Below are 19,447 nucleotides of genomic sequence, written 5' to 3'. Positions count from 1 at the left end.
ATGAACAACATCAAGAGCAATATAAAATTGGTCTCGGAAGAGAATGAAAGAAATCTGAGAATGATAGGACTCGCTATGTCCAGTTGTTGGGGATCAGTGAGTAACAAAACAGACAGAATATTTGGTTTTTTAGCCAATTTGGTAAAGTCCAAGACCACCTTGCTGAAGCTGGACAGCACTCTGGCTAGGCTGCATCTTGAATGCAACATTCAGATCTAGTTATGAAACAAAAGCTCTGAACTCATTCAAAAAGCAGCTGAGTACTTTGATGGTTTCTATGAAAGCATGAGCTACATGGACCAAATCTGTGCTGATCTTGTTAAGCATTATCCCTATTCTATGGCACTAAACATGATTGCTGGAATTCTCAGGATCTTTATACCACTCCTGAAAAACTTTATTTTAGAAATTTATTTGTAAGACTAGAGGTGTTCTTTCCTTTGAATATTCATTTTACTGGTTTGTGCCAATATCCTCTTGTCCAACAATTTTTCTCCATTTCCTGCAATTTTCCAAAGCATGCATCTTGGCTTAGAGTTGGTGCAGGTGGAAAATAATCCAGAATAGCTGGTTACCATTAACAAAATATTGAAATGGTTAAGATGCTTTTGTGTGTTAAGAATGAGGAACATGGCCGTACATGGTGAAATCAAGTGCCTCCTAATGGTTAATTCAAACTGTATTTAGCACAAAGTGAAGTCTGAACGTGTTTATAGATTAAGTTCACTGTTTTATGGGATACTTCATACATTTCTGTTTGCGTAAGTATATTGACTCCTGGTTGGGTGGTAAATGTATTGTGGTGTGATGCACAAGCATATTGCAGAGGATTGTTTGCTTTGTAGAAAAGGGAAAAAGGCCAGGTATTCTGGACTTGATTACTCCTTAAAACTATTGCAGAATTTTGGGGTCACTTTTATTTTCTGGCTGAACTGCTTTTCTTGGTTGTGACTTTGAGGGTTTTTAGGATGATCAGGTCAGTTACATTTCTCAGAAACAGTGTTCGTCTGATGCTTCATCCTTTCTTTGGAGAGACTGCATCAACTTTTTGGATTAGCAGAAGACTCATACGTATGCTTTTATCCATGTTATTGGTGAAGGCTTGCCTGTAACAAGGATGTCCATCTTGCTGCCATTGTGGGCATTTAAACTGCATTGATCTTTGAAATGCGATTTGACAGCTAATTACGGTATCATGTTACATATGCCTAATGTGATTGTTCATTTGTTTTAGAGGTATAGCACCTTAGTTTTAGAAATTTAATTTTAAAATATAAGTTCAGCAGGGGGCAACCCCACTGGTAAACAAATAGAGGCCAGCAAACCACAGAGACTGAAGCTAATTACAGTTCAAAAGATAACTTGTGTTTACCAGATAAAGTCAGAGTAAAAGGGTGAGAGTCATAAAATTGCAGGTGGTCTTTGTCTGATGTCTGCAGTTATTCCCATAAAGCATTTAAGTTGTTAGTGTGATTTCCCAGAATTAAGGAAAGCTTTGGAATTAAAAGGTAGTTAATTTGCATTTCTACCTGGGAATAAGCTGAGTGTGTCTTATTGCCATGGAGATGGCTGGAGCTCTGGAAGTAATTGGCTTGGTTTCTAAAGCCCACTTCTGTGGTTTCAAACTGCAACCGAGAGTGTTTTCTGATGTTCTAAACCACCACACGGGAACTGCAGGGAGGCCCATGCTTTAGCTGTGGAATTCAGAGCCGTGAGGTTGGCAAAGAAATTGGAGGAAATTGCTTAGCTAAAAGCTAATGAAAGGACCCTCCATTAAATATTAAAAACAAAAATAAAAATACCTGGAAAAACTCAGCAGGTCTGACAGCATCTGTGGAGAGGAACACAGTTAACGTTTCGAGTCCGTATGACTCTTCAACAGAACTAAGGAAAAATAGAAGAGAGGTGAAATATAAGCTGGTTGGGGGTGTGGAGGGGGGGTGAGACAAGTAGAGCTGGATAGAGGGTCAGTGATAGGTGGAGATAGCTGCGCTATCCACCCACGGTGGTTGACAGAGCCCTCAATTGTGTCTGGCCCATCTCCCGCACATCTGCCCTCACACCTTCCTCTCCCTCCCAGAACCATGATAGGGTCCCCCTTGTCCTCACTTATCACCCCACCAGCCTCCGCATTCAAAGGATCATCCTCCACCACTTCCGCCAACTCCAGCATGATGCCATCACCAAAAACATCTTCCCTTCACCCCCCTGGCGGCATTCCGCAGGTTTCGTTCCCTCCGGGACATCCTGGTCCACTCCTCCATCACCCCCTACACCTCAACCCCCTCCCATGACACCTTTCCATGCTACTGCAGAAGTTGCAACACCTGCCCCTTTACTTCCCCTCTCCCCACTGTCCAAGGGCCCAAACACTCCTTTCAAGTGAAGCAGCATTTCACTTGCACTTCACTCAATTTAGTCTACTGCATTCGCTGCTCCCAATGCGGTTTCCTCTACATTGGAGAGACCAAATGCAGACTGGGTGACCACTTTGCGGAACACCTTCGGTCTGTCCGCAAGCATGACCTAGACCTCCCTGTCACTTGCCATTTCAACACACCACCCTGCTCTCATGCCCACATGTCTGTCCTTGACCTGCTGCAATGTTCCAGTGAAGCTCAACGCAAACTGGAGGAACAGCACCTCATCTTCCGACTAGGCACTTTACAGCCTTCCAGACTGAATATTGAGTTCAACAATTTTAGATCATGAACTCTCTCCTCCATCCCCACCCCCTTTCCGATCCCCCCCCCCCCTTTTCCAATAATTTATGTAGATTTTTCTTTTCCCACCCATTTCCATTATTTTTAAATGTATTTCCATCCATTGTTTTATCTCTACCTTTTAGCCTATTTCGATCCCTTCCCTTCACCCCACTCCGCCCCACTAGGACAATATTTACCTTGCTTGTCCTTTCTACCCTTAATGTCACCTATTAGCACATTCCTTAGATAATATCACCACCTTCAACACATCTTTGTTCTTTTGTCTGTGACATCTTTTGGCTATCTCCACCTATCACTGGCCCTCTATCCAGCATTACTTGCCCCAACCTCCCCTTAAACCAGCTTATATTTCACCTCTCCTATTTTGCCTTAGTCCTGTTGAAGAGTCATACGGACTCGAAACATTAACTGTGTTCCTCTCCGCAGATGCTGTCAGATCTGCTGAGTTTTTCCAGGTATTTTTATTTTTGTTTTGGATTTCCAGCATCCGCAGTTTTTTGCTTTTATCCCCATGAAATATTGTTCCTTAGTGAATAGCTGGAACACTGAAGAGAAATCAGTGAATTCGGGAGAGCTGAGTTGGTCCAAGGAAAAATGAATGAATCTTAAAGATTTTGTAAGATAAATTTGGGAAATAGAAAGTAGAACTGAGTTTATAACATAAGTCTTTATAAGCTATAGAGTTGAGTTAATAAGCTTACTTTGTTTAATTCTTTCTGATATACAATAAATTTGTTCTGTTAAAAAACATGAAATCTTGTGGCGCAGTTCTGTTGGTTAATTGCTGGGCCATCGAATTTCTCCTTTAAACTTTAACGATCCCTAACAGGATCGTAACAGTCATTGCTGTGAATTTGAAAAGTACTGCATGTTTCACTCAATGAATTCACTTTCTTTCCTCTGAAAGGCTATTTGCTGTCAAAAGTAGAAGAAAAGGTTGGTTCCCCAGAACGTCCCCTGTCTGACCTGGGGCTTATCAGCTACCGCAGCTATTGGAAGGAAGTGCTACTACGGTATTTGCACAACTTTCAGGGCAAGGAAATTTCTATCAAAGGTAAAAATGGATTGACGTTTGGATTTCAATAACTTATATAACATCTTCAGTCTAGATCCTGTGTTTTGGTCTGAAGTATTTTGTAGCCATTTAAATTTTTCTTGTTTCCTTTGATTGCTTCCTGCTAACAGAAACAGACCAGTTTGATTCAGAACACTTCAAAATTTACTATTAATTATTTATAACGTACTGTGCAAGATATCTCCTGGCTGTGTTGTGGTCTGTGTTCTTGCCAAGGCTAATAAAATAAAATGGTTTGCTAGCTACCTATGCATTAACAACTCCTACCACCTGCATCATCACAGCCCAGCCCAGCAGCAATGCAACTAATTGTATTGGTGCAATTAACCAGCCTAATCTTTAAAATCATCCTTTTTCCATGATTTAAGAATGAGGTCACATTTTGAATTCTGAAAGGAATTAAAAATTAGAGTTTTGGGAATTTTTTAATTACACAGAGGCAGTGATAAGTTTTCATATATGTAAATTTCTCTTGGTTACCGAGTTTTGCTTTTCTTGGAGTGGTTAGGGTGGTGTTTCAAATTTGAGAGCTTGGCAATTAATCATAGTGCCATTCGTAGTAGAGGGGCCAAATCTCCATGTAAGGCCATGCAAGTTTGACGACTTGATTTTCTAATGTGCAAATAGATATAAACTTGTCACAACAGCAAACGGCCATTAAAAAAAAAAGAAACCAAGTATTTTCTCACTGCCACATTACCGAAATGAATTAGCACAGATTAACCCTTTTGAATATTTAATGTATTGTAGAACTTGCATATTTGTTAATGGGCAAAAATTAGAGGGCAGAAGTTGTACATTTTCTTAGAAGGAAATTTATCTATGAATGCTTGATAAGGATATTGTTGAGTTTGCTTGCTCCCACAAGTGTTAGAGTATTTTGGCCTTGTCACCTTGGTAGCATATAATAGCCATGTGGACTTACATACAACAAATGTTTCTGGCAAAATGATCAATGTGTGACTGTAGTAGAATATACTTTATAGACGGTGCTGATTACTTTGGAAACTACACACCTTTCAATTTGTCTTTTATGGATAATGGCTTGCAGTTCCAATAACAGACATATAGGGATCAGATACATTGTTCTGCTGTAGAAGCCATTTTTCAGATGGCTTTTGTATAGGAATTTGTGTGATGCACATCCGAGAATCATTATTGCAGTTGGTGTTCAGTATTCCAATTTATCTTGAAATCCTGAAAAACAAAGCCAATGTTCAGGTCAGGGATTTCTTAAGAACGTTTGAGTATTAAGATTGATTTATAAATTTATGGGTGGTGTTTGACCAGTTGAGAAGGAGTGAACTGGTTCACCTCTATTCAACCTCGGGGGAGACAGTGGCAAAGTGGTAATGTCACTAGACTAGTAATCCAGAGGCCCAGAATAATGCCCTGAGGATATGGATTCAGATCCCACTCCTTGTTCTTATGTTGTTAGTTTTTGCTATAACGCTGGCTTTGGAGGTAGAGACTCGGGGAAAAAAGAAGCAAAAAGGAGCTATATCACTTAAGTGATACTAGTGTCCAAACAGAGAGAGGCAGGATTTGTTTGCAACATTTAAGATTGTCAGTTGGGCTCGCAGTGAAGTGCATTTGCGTGTACTGGAAGCTATATATATTGATACACAGGGCCCTGTTCTTTGCAGACAGAACATGTACACACATTATGCCTGTTTCAGCTAAACAAATAAGTGATAGCCATTTGCTGGTTCATACCTCAGGGCAGTGTCTTGACCAATCAGAGTCAAGCTGCCTGGTTTAAAATTTCAAACGATGCTTGGCAGTTAACTGTCAGTCATCATTAACTGGTGCATTCTCCATGGCAACGCCTCTACCAATCAGTGTCCACTTGTCAACCAATCAGCACTCTTTTCATACAGTAAAAAGTTATTGCTTCCCCTGACATTAATATTCTTGCAATTGCCCTGATGAGTGCAATAAAAAAAGCTTCAACAAAATGCCGAAGGGCAAACGGACTGCAGCCCATTAACTGAGTGAAGACTTGGAGTTTGATGAGAGGGGAGTTTTAAGTGTTGACGTTTCGAGTCCTCATGACCCTTCGACAGAACTTGAGTTCGAGTCCAAGAAAGAGTTGAAATATAAGCTGGTTTAAGGTGTGTGGGGGTGGGGGGAGGGGGAGAGAGAGAGAGAGAAGTGGATGGGGTTGGTGTGGTTGTAGGGACAAACAAGCAGTGATAGAAGCAGATCATCAAAAGATGTCACCAACAATAGAACAAAAGAACACATAGGTGTTAAAGTTGGTGATATTATCTAAACGAATGTGCTAATTAAGAATGGATGGTAGGGCACTCAAGGTATAGCTCTAGTGGGGGTGGGGCGAGCATAAAAGATTTTAAAATATTTAAAAGTAATGGAAATAGGTGGGAAAAGAAAAATCTATATAATTTATTGGAAAAAAACAAAAGGAAGGGGGAAGCAGAAAGGGGGTGGGGATGAGGGAGGGAGCTCAAGACCTAAAGTTGTTGAATTCAATATTCAGTCCGGAAGGCTGTAAAGTGCCTAGTCGGAAGATGAGGTGTTGTTCCTCCGGGACACCCTGGTCCACTCCTCCATCACCCCCTACTCCTCAACCCCCTCCTATGGCACCACCCCATGCCCACACAAAAGATGCAACACCTGCCCCTTCACTTCCTCTCTCCTCACCGTCCAAGGGCCCAAACATTCCTTTCAAGTGAAGCAGCATTTCACTTGCATTTCCCCCAACTTAGTCTACTGCATTCGTTGCTCCCAATGTGGTCTCCTCTACATTGGAGAGACCAAACGTAAGCTGGGCGACCGCTTTGCAGAACACCTGTGGTCTGTCCGCAAGAATGACCCAAACCTCCCTGTCGCTTGCCATTTTAACACTCCACCCTGCTCTCTTGCCCACATGTCTGTCCTTGGCTTGCTGCATTGTTCCAGTGAAGCCCAACACAGACTGGAAGAACAACACCTCATCTTCCGACTAGGCACTTTACAGCCTTCCGGACTGAATATTGAATTCAACAACTTTAGGTCTTGAGCTCCCTCCCCCATCCCCACCCCCTTTCTGCTTCCCCCTTCCTTTTGTTTTTTTCCAATAATTTATATAGATTTTTCTTTTCCCACCTATTTCCATTATTTTTAAATATTTTAAAATCTTTTATGCTCTCCCCATCCCCACTAGAGCTATACCTTGAGTGCCCTACCATCCATTCTTAATTAGCACGTTCGTTTAGATAATATCACCAACTTTAACACCTATGTGTTCCTTTGTTCTATTGTTGGTGACATCTTTTGATGATCTGCTTCTATTACTGCTTGTTTGTCCCTACAACCACACCAACCCCCTCCACTTTTCTCTCTCTCTCTCTCTCTCCGCGCGCCCCACCCCCACACACCTTAAACCAGCTTATATTTCAACTCTTTCTTGGACTCGAACTCAAGTTCTGTCAAAGGGTCATGAGGACTCGAAACGTCAACTCTTTTCTTCTCTGCCGATGCTGCCAGACCTGCTGAGTTTTTCCAGGTAATTCTGTTTTTGTTTTGGATTTCCAGCTTCCGCAGTTTTTTTGTTTTTATCTCCGGGAGTTTTAAGTGTTTATTTTGTTCTTAAATTTTGCTGTTAAAATCTAATCGAGTCTGTAATTAGCGTAACTGGAAAATACTGTGTAAGCAGGCTAAGTTATTTCCTTCTTGCAGGTTAGACAGGGTAAACTCACTCTCAGCTGCAGCAACTGGGTAGTTAATTAGCTAACTCATTCAATCTGATTACTTTATCTCCAGTTCAGTTTACTATAAATTCAGGGTTCTTTAGTGCAGCCGACTAACTGAGTGAAGACTTGGATTTTGGTGAGAGGGGAATTGGGAAAAGGGGGGGAAGGAGTTGTTCGTTTCCTCTTTTCTATCTTTCTCACTCCACAGACATTGGTTCTTGCGCTACTACAGGGAAAGGAGCTACCTGTTTGGTGAGTATCTGGTAAGTTGGTAAATTCTATTCTATCCTTCAGGTTTAAAATACTACATAATTTGGTGGTAAAGTTAAAATATAAAGAAAGTAACATAAATAAGTGATTAATATAATTAAGTAATTATTTAAAACACATTAAGGATGGCAGGACAGGTGACTTGTCAAGACTGCAGCATGTGGGAGCTCCTGGATAACATTATGATCCAGGGCAAACACGTCTGCGGTAAGTGTTTGCGTCTTGAGGAACTTCACCTCAGAGTCACTGAACTGGAGGCTGAGTTGCAGACTCTGCGATATATCAAGGAGGGGGGAACGTTACCTGGATGCTTTATACTATGAGGCAGTCACACCACTTAGCAAATCAGAAGATCCTATCCTAAGTGACCAGGGACAGGAGGGTGTGACTGCGAGTGAGGTAGGTAAGGGGGCTCAGAGGGCAAGATTGTGAGCTTCTACAGTTGTCCAACAGGCTTTAGGTTCTCTCAGCTTGTTTGGATGAGAGTGGGGGCTGCAGGGTGGATGAGCAAACCGACCATGATACAGGAAGCCAACCAAGTAGGGGGAGCAAAAAGAAATGTAGTGGTAGTAGGGGGCAGTATAGTAAGGGGGATTGACACTGTTCTCCGTAGTAAAGAGTGGGAGTCCAGGCGGTTTTATTGCCAGGGCTCAGGACCTCTGCCCAGTGCTGGAGAGGAACTTTCAGTAGGAGTGGGATGATCCAGTAGTTGTGGTCCATGTAGGTACCAGCGACATAGGCATGATAAAGGAGGCTGCTCTGAATCGTCAGTATGACAAGCTAAGCACCAAATTAAGAAGCAGAACCTCAAAGGTAATAATCTTGAGATTATTACCTGAGCCACGTGCAAATTGGCACAGCATAAATAAGGTTAAAGAAATTAATGCGTGGCTCAAAGACTGGTGTGGGAGAAGTGGGTTCCAGTTTGTGGGGCACTGGCACCAGTACTGGGGAAAGTGGGATCTGTACCATTGAGACTGTCTACATCTGAACCATGCTGGGGCTAGTGTCCTTGCGAGCCACCTAACTAGGGAAGTAGCGAGGGTTTTAAACTAAATAGTAGGGGCAAGGGATCAAATTTGGGAAGATGTGATAAACCAAAGAGTATAAACAAGGTAAGAGAGATATGTGGGAAATGATAAACAGACTGCGACAGGAAGAGACAGAGTACAAATCTAAGAGTAAATCAGCAGAAAAGGCTAAATGCTACAAAAATAATAAAAGGACAAAACTAAAGGCTCTGTATATAAATGCACGTAACATTTGAAACAAAACAGATGAATTGATAAGCACAAATAGAAATAAATAAGTATAATTTAATAGCCATTACAGAGATATAGCTACAGGATGATATAGATTGGGACCTGAATATTGAAGGGTACGTGATACGTAGGAAGGACAGGAAATTAAGAAAACATGGAGGGTGGCTCTGTTAATTAATGATGGTATTAGCATATTAGGCGAGACTGATAAAGATATCATGGGCACAAGACAAAGGGAGTGTTAATGGCAGCAGTAAGGGCTGAAGAAGGTGCTGATAGTGGCACAAAGGTAAGAAAAAAACAGCAGAACAAGAATCAGCACTCTGAAAGAACAACATGGCCCCTAATGATCTCATAGTAAAGGATCCTCTCGGGAAGAGTGATCATAGCATGCTAGAATTTCAAGTTCAGTTTGAGAGTGAGAAACTTGAGTCCCACACTAGTGTTCTGGACTTAAATAAAGGTAACTACATAGGCATGAGGGCAGATTTGGCCCTAGTGGACTGGGCAGGAAGACTACAAGGTAAGACAGTTGATGAACAGTGGCAGATATTTAAGGAGATATTCAATTCCTCCCAAGTAAAATATATTCAAAAGAGGAAGAAAGATGGTAAGGGGGGGAAAAAAGCATCCATGGCTAAGCAAGGAAGTTAAAGATAACATAAAGGCAAAAACTAAGGCATACCAAATTGCAAAGGTCAATGGCAAAGGTTAGATTGGGAAACTTTTAAAGATCAACAAAGGGTTACTAAAAAAAAAAATAAAAAGAGCAAAGGTAAATTACGAAAGAAAACTAGTGCAAAATGTAAAAAGTGATAGCAAAAGCTTCTACAAGTATATAAAAGGAAAGAGAGTAGCTAAAGTGAATGTTGGTCCCTTGGAGGATGAGACTGGGGAGTTAATAGTGGGGAACGCAGAAATGGCAGAGACGCTTAATCAATATTTTGCCTCAGTTTTCTCGGTGGAGGACACTAGTACCACCCCAATAGTAACAGGTACTGCAGAGGATATAAAGAAGGAGGAATTTAGAACAATCACCAATACTAGAGAAAAAGTACTGAGCAAACTATTGGGATTAAAGAGTTACAAGTCCCCAGGACCTGATGGCTTACATCCCAGGGTTTTAAAGGAAGTGGCAGCGGAGATGGTGGATGCATTGGCTATAATATTCCGAAATTCCCTGGATTCTGGAAAGGTTCCAGTGAATTGGAACAATGCTTATATAACACCCTTATTCAGAAAGGGGGGAAGGCAGAAAGTCGGAACCTATAGACCAGTTAGTTTAACATCTGTTGTTGGGAAATTGTTGGAATCCATTATTAAGGAAGTAGTAATGGGGCATTTGGAAAGTCAAAATGCAATCCTTCAGAGTCAGCATGGTTTTATGAATAGTAAATTGCATTTGACTAATTTGCTAGAATTCTTTGAAGATGTGACAAGCAAAGTGGATAATGGGGATAATGGGGCTGTAGTATATCTGGACTTCCAGAAGGCCTTTAAGGTGCCGCACAAAAGATTAATACACAAGACAAGATCACAAGGAGTTAGGGGTAATATATTAGCTTGGATAGAGCATTGGCTAACCAACAGAAAGCAGAGAATCGGGATAAATGGGTCTTTTCCTGGATGGCAAGCTGCAACTAGTGGGGTGCCACGGGTTTAGGTCCTTGGACCCCAACTATTTACAATCTATATTAATGACTTGGATTCAGGGATAGAAGGTACTATAGCTAAATTTGCAGATGACACCAAAATAGTTGGTGACAACAAATTTACAAATAATATGGACAGGTTAGGTGAATGGGCCAAAATTTGGCAGATGGAATTTAATGTGGATAAGTGTGAGGTTATCCATTTTGGTGGGAAGAATAAAATGGCAACTTATTATTTAAATGGAGAGAAACTTCAGAATGCTTCAGTGCAGAGGAATCTGGGTGTCCTTGTGCATGAATTGCTGAAAGCCAGTATGCAGGTACAGCAGGTAATAAGGAAGGCAAATGGAATTTTGGCATTTATTGCTAAAGGAAGAGAGTATAAAATTAGAGAAGTGTTGTTGTAACTGTACAAGGCATTGGTGAGACCGCACCTGGAGTACTATGCACAGTTTTGGTCCCCTTATGTGAGGAAGGATGTAGTTGTATTGGAGACCGTTCAGAGGAGGTCCACTAGATTGATTCCAGAGATGCGGGGCTTGTCTTATGAGGAGAGATTGAGCAGTTTAGGCCTATACTCACTAGAGTTTAGAAGGATGAGAGGAGATCTAATTGAGGTATATAAGATGCTAAAGGGGATAGACAAAGTAGATGCGGGGTGGATGTTTGCCCTTGTGGGCATTCTAGATGAGAGGCCATAGTTTTAGGCTAAGGGGTGGTAGATTTAAATCAGAGATGAGGAATGACTTTTCTCAAAGGGTCGTGAATCTGTGGAATTCACTACCTCAGAGTGTAGTGGATGCTGGGACGCTGAATGAATTTAAGGAGGAGATAGACAGATTTTTAATTAGTAATAGGTTGAAAGGTTATGGAGAGAGGGCGGGAAATTGGAGTTGAGGCCGAAATGAGATCAGCCATGATATTGAATGGTGGGGCAGGCTCGAGGATCTGAATTGCCTACTCCTGCTCTTAGTTCTTATGTTCTTTTGAGGTGGGGTGGGGGGAGAGGGTGGCGGTGGTTGGGAAAAAAGATAGAAAAAGGGATAAAAAGGGGATAAACAATGAATAAATGAATAAAAATAAGTAAATGAAAAGTAAAAATAAACTTTAAAAAGGATTAAAAAAAGGTGAAGATAGAGGAGAAAGTTCATGGTCTTAAGTTGTTGAACTCATTTAGCTGGTTTATTTTTATTCATTGTTTTATCCCCTTTTTTTAATCCCTTTTTTATCCCTTTTTCTCAATCTCTCCTTAGGCCCCAGCTATCGCTGATCTTCTACCCAGCTTCACCTCCAAGTTTCAGAGGGCAGGCTTTACTAGACCTGGTATTGAGCAACGAGATAGGATTAATTGATGACCTCCTAGTGAAGGCACCCCTAGGTAGCAACGGTCATAATATGATTGAATTTCACATTCATTTTGGGGAGAAGTGAGTGCATCCAAGACTAGTATTTTAAACTTTAAATAAGGGAAATTATGAGGGCATGGAAGCAGAGCTAGCTAAAGTAAACTGGCAAATGAGGTTAAGGGAATTGTCAATAGAAGTGCAGTGGCAGACATTTAAAGGGATATTTCAGAATACACAGAATATCTACATTCTACTGCACTGAGAAAAATTCCAAGGGGAGGGCCCACCATCCGTGGTTAATTAAAAAAGTAAAGATGTATCAAACTTAAAGAAAAAGCACATCATTACGCAAAGATGCAAGTCAGAAGTTTAGGAAGAATATAAAGAACATCAAAGAATGACAAAAAGATTACTAAGGAGGGAAATTAGAGTTTGAGAAAGCTAGCTAGTAATATAAAGGCAGATAATAAGAGTTTCTATAGATATTTAAACAAGCAAAGTGTTAACAAAGTGAGCATTGGTCCTATAGAGAGTGTGCTTGGCAAATTGATAATGTAAAGTAGGGAGATGGCGGATGAATTAATTAATTCAGTATTTTGCTTCAGTCTTCACTATAGGGGACACAAGTAACATCCTGTAAATACTGTAAATCAGAAAATGGGAGGGAGGAGCTTGGGAAAATTACAATCACCAGGGAAGTGGTATTGAGCAAATCATTGGGACTGTGGGTTGACAAATCCCAGGTCCAGATGGACTTCACCCTAAGGTCTTGAAAGAAGTGGCTAGTGAGAGTAGATGCAGTGGTTTTAATTTTCCAAAATTCCCTAGATTTGGGGAAGGTTCCATTAGATTGGAAAATAGCCATCATACCTCATTTATTCAAAAAGGGAGGGAGGCAAAAAGCATGAAACTATAGATTAAAAACAAAGCACTGTGGATGCTGGAAATCTAAAATAAAAACAGAAGATACTGGACAATCTCAGCAGGTCTGATAGCATCTGTGGAAATGTGAAGAAGAGTTGCATGGATTCGAAACATTAACACTCTTTCTCTCTCCACAGATGCTGTCAGATCTGCTGAGTTTTTTCAGCATTTTCTGTTTCTATTAAAGCAGGAATAGGCCAGTTAGCTTAACATCTGTCATTTGGAAAATGTTAGAGGCTATTATTAAAAATGTTATAGCAGGGCACTTAGAAAATTCAAGGCAATCAGGCAGAGTCAACATGGTTTTGTAAAAGGGAAATCATGATTATCCAATTTATTGGATATTATTGGAGTTCTTTGATGGAGTCACATGTGCTGTGGATAAAGGGGATGTACTTAGATTTCCAGAATCTAAGTGCCACATCAAAGGTTATTGCAGAAAATAAAAATTCTTGGTGTAGGAGATAACACATTGGCATGGATAGAAGATTGGTTAACTAACAGGAAGCAGAGAGTTGGTATAAATAGGTCTTTTTCTGGTTGGCAGGACGTGACGAGTGGTGTGCCAGTGGGGTCAATGCTGGGGCCTCAACTTTTTTGCAATTTATATAAATGACTTGGATAAAGGGACCACAAAAATGGTAGCTAAATTTGCTGAAGGCACAAAGATAGGAAAGTAAATTGTGAAGAGGGCGTAAGGAGGCTACGAAGTGACATAGATTTAGTGAGTGGGCAAAGATCTGGCAAATGGAGTATAATATGGGCGAATGTGAAATTCTTCATTTTGGCAGGAAGAATAAAAAGGAAACTTATTATCTAAATGATGAGAGATTGCAGAGCTCTGAGATTCAGAGGGATCTGGGTGTCCTATTGCATGAAACACAAAAGGTTAGTATGCAGGTAATTGGGAAAGCTAATAGAATATTATCATTTACTGTGAGGAAAATTGATTACAAAGGTAGGGGGGTTATGTTTCAGTTGTGCAGGGTATTGGTGAAACCACATCTGGGGCAGAGTTTTCCCTCACGTCAAGGGGGAAGTTCAGGAGCAGGCTCGTGCTGGCATGCCTCCAATTGGGGGCGTGCCGCCATTTTACGTGGGCGGGCTATACGCTTCCTGTGTGGGGGTGGGGGGAGATTCCCTAAGCTAAGAGTGCGCGAAAGAGCACATCATCTCCCTGAGGCTAAGTGCTGCCACAGGGAGATCGGCGCCAAATTCAAAAATGTTAAAAATAGAAAAATAATATTTCCCTGATGTGTCCCCTCATGTGACACTGTCACATGAGTTGGGACATGTCCATCACTTTTAGTTTAACGTTTATTAAATTTTTAAAAAACCTACATGAAACCTTGTCCTGCCTGTGGATGAGGTTTCATACTTTCTCTGAAGCCCGCCAACTTTAAGGCAGGTCCTTACTGCAATTACTTTTTGAATGGCCTCAGTTGGCCATTGACAGGTCGGCAGGCGCACAGCTGATTCAGCTGTACCCCCACCAACCTGAAAATTGAAATGACGCGGGATGACGTCGGGAGTTCCATCCGACGTTATCCTACGTCATTTTACGCGTCAGCATGCGGTTCCGCACCCCATGCCGATGGGAAATCCTGCCCCTGGAGTATTATGTATAGTGCCGGTCATCTTATTTAAAGAAAGTAAATGCTTTGGAAGCAGCCCAGAGAAGATTTACTAGACTAATACCAGGAATTTTGAGGAAAGGCTGGATATGTTAGGCCTGTTATCCACTGGAATTTAGAAGAGTAAGAGGCGACTTAATTGAAACCTTTAAGATCCTGAGGGGTCTTGACATGGTGGATGTGGAGAGGATGTTTCCTCTAGTGGAAAAATCTAAAACTAGGGGTTACTGTTTAAAAATAAAGGGTAGCTCATTTGAGACCAAGGAGAGAAGAAATTTTTTCTCTGATGGTTGAGAGTCTTTGGAACTCTCTTCTCAAAACATCTCAAAACAAAGCAGAGTCTTTGAATATTTTTAAGGCGGAGCTGGATAGATCCTTGATTAACAAGGGGGTGAAAGGTTATCTGGGGTAGTCAGGAATGTGGGGTTGAGGTTACAATCAGATCAGCCATGATCTTATTGAATGGCGGAGCAGGCTCGAGGGGCCGAGTGGCCTACTCCTGCTCCTAATTCGTATGTTTGTATGTCTTTATTCAGCAATACTCAAGTTTGTTTTTATGTTTTGCAGATTTAATCTACTCTTGACTATATTCAGAGTAAATTCACATTGCAAGTTTAGCTAAATGGGCAGTGCAAGTAGTGAGTCAGGACCCAATCTGATTCTGGCACAAAGCAGAGTGAAACACTCTTTCGGGTGGTGTCAAATGTCATTAAAGTAGCATTTTCTTTCAGGAGCTGACACTGAAATTGTTCCCAATCTACACTACTATGAGATCCAGAGGCTTTATACGTGGACAGTTGTTGATCAAAGTAACCATTTTTATAACACTGTACCAGTACAACACACACTACCAAACAAACATTCTTGTTTTTGCAGAAATAAGTCAAGAAACTGCAGTTAACCCTGTGGACATTGTCAGCACGCTTCAGGCATTACAGATGCTGAAATACTGGAAAGGAAAACACTTGGTTTTAAAACGACAGGTAATCAAAGTTTGGTGGATTATGTTTATACTCCTTGCGAATCTCTTTCAACAAGAACTAATGCTGAAATACATCACTCTTTACAAATAGCATAAACAACAAGCGCAGAAGGCAGAATTCCTTATTGTGCTGTGTATAAGAAAATCACATTCTCTATTAGCTGTTTTACAATTTGGTAATGTGCAGCACCTTTTTTCTCCAAGCCCCTTGTAGGAAAACTTATGACAACTTGTTGGAACTGGTAAAATAATTCTTATTAACAGTTCACGAGTATGATCATTGAACTGAAAAAACTTGCATTTAAATAGTGCCTTTCATATCCATCGGATGTCCCAAAGTGCTTCACAATCAACAAAATACTTTATGAATTGTAGCCAGCATTAGTGTGTAGGCAAATGTAGCAGTCAGTTTGCACACAAGATCCAAACAACAGCAGAGAGATGTATGTTTAACTGATGTTTCTTGAGTGACACATATGTTACAGTATGAACAATATACTGTGGATCCAACCAGGGATACAGGCTATTTTGGATCTGGTAAAGTGTAATGAGGCAGGTTTAATAAATGATCTCGGAGTAAAAGATCCCCTAGGAAACAGTGACCATGACATGATAGAATTTAGCATTCAGTTTGAGAATGAAAAAATTGGCTTGGAAAAAAACTGCTAAATTTCGATAAGGGTAATTACAAAGGAATGAGGGCAGAGTTGGCTGGAGTGGACAGGGAGAGGAGTTTAGCAGAAAAGACAGTTGATGAACAATGGCAGATGTTTAAGAAAATAGTTCATGATTCACAACAAAGATATATCCCAGTGAGGAAGAAGGATTCTAGGAAGTTGATAAACCAACCATGCTTAACCAAGGAAATTAAGGATAGTATCAAATTGAAAGAAAAAACATACAATGTGGCGAACATTAGTGGTAAGCCAGAGGATTGGGAAAGTTTTAAAAACCACCAAAGGATGACCAAAAAAAATCAAGAGGGAGAAAATAAACTTTGGGTGTAAACTAGCAAGTAATACAAAAAGGGACAGTGAGAGCTTGGTCAAATATATAGAAAGGAAGAGAGAGGCCAAAGTGCACATTGTCCCTTTAGAAAATGAGGCTGGAGAAATAATAATGGGGAACCAGGAAATGGCAGAGGAGTTGAATAAATGCTTTGCATCAGTCTTCACGGTAGAAGACACTAATAGCATTCTAAAAATATTAAATCAAGGGACAAAGGAGGGGGAAGAAATAAATACACTAATTATCAATGGAGAAAAAGTACTAGGGAAACTAATAGGGCTAAAGGCTGATAAGTCCCTGGACCTGATGGGTTGCATCCTAGGATATTAAAGCAAGTAGCTACAGAGATAGTGGATGCACTGGTAGTAATCTCCCAAGAATCTTTAGATTCTGGAAAAGTCCCAGAGGATTGGAAAACTGCCAATGCAACACCCTTATTCAAAAAGGGAGGGAGACAAAAAATAGGTAACTATAGGCCAGTTAGCTTAACATCTGTCATTGGGAAAATGTTAGTGTCTGTTGTAAAGGATATAATAGCAGAGCATTTAGAAATACATAATATAATCAAGCGGAGTCAGCATGGCTCCATAAAGGGGAAAGCATGCTTGACAAATTTATTAGAATTCTTTGAGAAGGTAACAAGCAGGATAGATAAAGGGGAACCAGAAGATGTAATATATTTAGATTTCCAAAAGGCATTTGATAAGGTACCGCACACAAGGCTACATAATAAGATAAGAACACATAATGTTGGGGGTAATATATCTGATTGTAACCTCAACCCCACATTCCTGACTACCCCAGATAACCTTTCACCCCCTTGTTAATCAAGGATCTATCTAGCCAAGAGAACACCCCCTGCTCTTCTGCAAATATTGCCATGAGACTTTTTAGGTCTACTTGGTTAGACTGGTCAAACCCAAGTTTAATGCCTTATGCAAAAAAATGGCACCTCTGACGTTGCACCACAGGACAGCATTAAAATATCAACCTATATTTATGTGAGCAAGACTCAAGTTGGGCTTGAACTCAACCTTTGACTCAAACCAGCCTGTCACAAATTTAGCAACATAAAAATATGTACTGCAGGAAAGTACATTATGTGAATCTGATATTCTCCCTAAAATATTCAATGATTTGTTAATGAATACAGATTTTTTATTGTTTGCACCTGGGGCAATTTTTAGACCCCAGTGTGGGAATAAATTTTGGTTCAGGTAATTGTATTATATAAATATTGATTTGCTAAGTTATAAATTACCAGCACATTTTCTTAAATTGTAATGTTTCTTTAACAAGTTGTCAATTATTGACATCAATAAAACATGCTGGATACATTGATTGCTACATTTACTGTCAGCTTTTACATAACTAAGTTTTCTATTTCACATCAGGATCTAATAGATGAATGGCTGGCTAAAGAAGCAAAACGAACGAATGGGAACAAAACCATAGACTCCAGCTGTTTGAAATGGACACCACCAAAAGGAACTTAGTTGGCCAGTGTTTCTGTCTTAACAAAGGCACCACCTTGTAACAGCTTGTGTACACAAAACAGAAGGTCCCATAGTGAATCTTAGCCTTACATTATATTCCTTACCACTGTTTGTCCTGCAGAGGGCATAGTAAAGCGTACTACCCCAGCAAATATAATATTGTGCTTTTATTCCATTTGTTGTTTGTGGTAGCATTTTCAACAAAGCAGCTTGACACGTTCTTAGGAGAGACAGTTGGGCATGAAATTTATAGTTGTCCAACCTGGAATATAAACTTTCACAAATTGCCAGTTACATTGTCTCTTTATTGTTTGTTCAATGGCTGGTAGATTTTTTTTAATGTTCAACTTGTTCTTAGCAAATGCTAAAAGGGCAAAAAAAAATTTCTACATCAAAATGAAAAAGTATACAGGCAGAAGCCCAATTTGGATTTTTGAGAGAATTTGCTTGTTAAGTCGTGTTAAGTTTTTAAAAGAATATTTAGGTAGGAATGTCCCCGACTCACCTTCTGTCCTAAACATTGTATGCTTTGCAACTGTTGCAGTCCTTAAGCAGTTTTCAAACATAATGGCTTTTATGAATGTGTACTTTTTATGAATGGTTGGAAAACAGTAGGGGAAGCTGAAGCCACGGCGTTCAACTCTTTCAGCAGTCTGATAAGCTCCTGCTAGTTACATCAGTATGACAGACACCTTGAGCTAATATATTGTAAATTCCATTCAAGTTTATATAGAGGCTACTTGTGGAAGAATTGTTAAATACCGTTTATTTTTCATGTGATGGTTAGTACAATGGAAGGTCTTATTAAAGACAGCAATTATAAGGCGTATTTCCTGACTTCCCCTGAAAATTATCATCTTTTATCACATAATATTAAAAACACAGCTTAATAAGGCTTAACTTTGTGTTCGAAGCTCAAAAACACTCAAGGTAATTCAACTGTTTTGTGAAGTCATTAGGAAGCTGATGTGATATCAGTGTAGTTATAACATAAGTGATACTTAATGGGAGGTAATGAAATATGAAATCTTGACCATTGTAAATAAAGTCTGTGGGATATACAATATACTATTGTCCTGATTTATTTGATCAAACCTGTTGTGTTCAATACTCGCAAAATCCCCCTCCGCAGTTCCTTAATTTTGGATGCATATTTTACACAGATCTAAACTGTTCATAGTAGTAATAATGAATATTGGCCTGGTGGGGTGGGGGGGGGGGGGCGGGGTTTGGTGGGGCAGTGGTGCATGTTGTATATAGGGGAGCTTTATATTGGAAAATTTATTATTTAGACAAAACAAGTTTTGCTGGTGAAGGTTTTGAATGGTTCATGAGATTTCTTTAAAACTGGCCCATTTTCACTCTTCTAAAGATATA

General features: G+C 40.1%; 1 protein-coding gene across 6 annotated transcripts in view; it reads left to right on the top strand.

The window, feature by feature from the left end:
* The window catches only part of kat7b (K(lysine) acetyltransferase 7b), a 99,250-nt gene extending 80,114 nt beyond the window's left edge, over positions 1-19,136 (top strand). For all 6 annotated transcript variants that reach the window (XM_041173387.1, XM_041173389.1, XM_041173388.1 and 3 more), the window contains 3 exons: positions 3,634-3,780; positions 15,461-15,567; positions 17,969-19,136. In XM_041173387.1, the coding sequence (XP_041029321.1) occupies positions 3,634-3,780; positions 15,461-15,567; positions 17,969-18,070 (356 nt within the window). In that variant the 3' untranslated portion in view covers positions 18,071-19,136. The remainder of the gene's footprint in view (positions 1-3,633; positions 3,781-15,460; positions 15,568-17,968) is intronic.
* Positions 19,137-19,447: the final 311 nt, after the last annotated feature.

This window comes from Carcharodon carcharias, chromosome 23 (genome assembly GCF_017639515.1).
Source record: "Carcharodon carcharias isolate sCarCar2 chromosome 23, sCarCar2.pri, whole genome shotgun sequence".
Lineage (NCBI taxonomy): Eukaryota > Metazoa > Chordata > Chondrichthyes > Lamniformes > Lamnidae > Carcharodon > Carcharodon carcharias.
The sequence above is the reverse complement of the archived record's forward strand: the minus strand, read 5'-3'. Positions and strand labels throughout refer to the sequence as shown.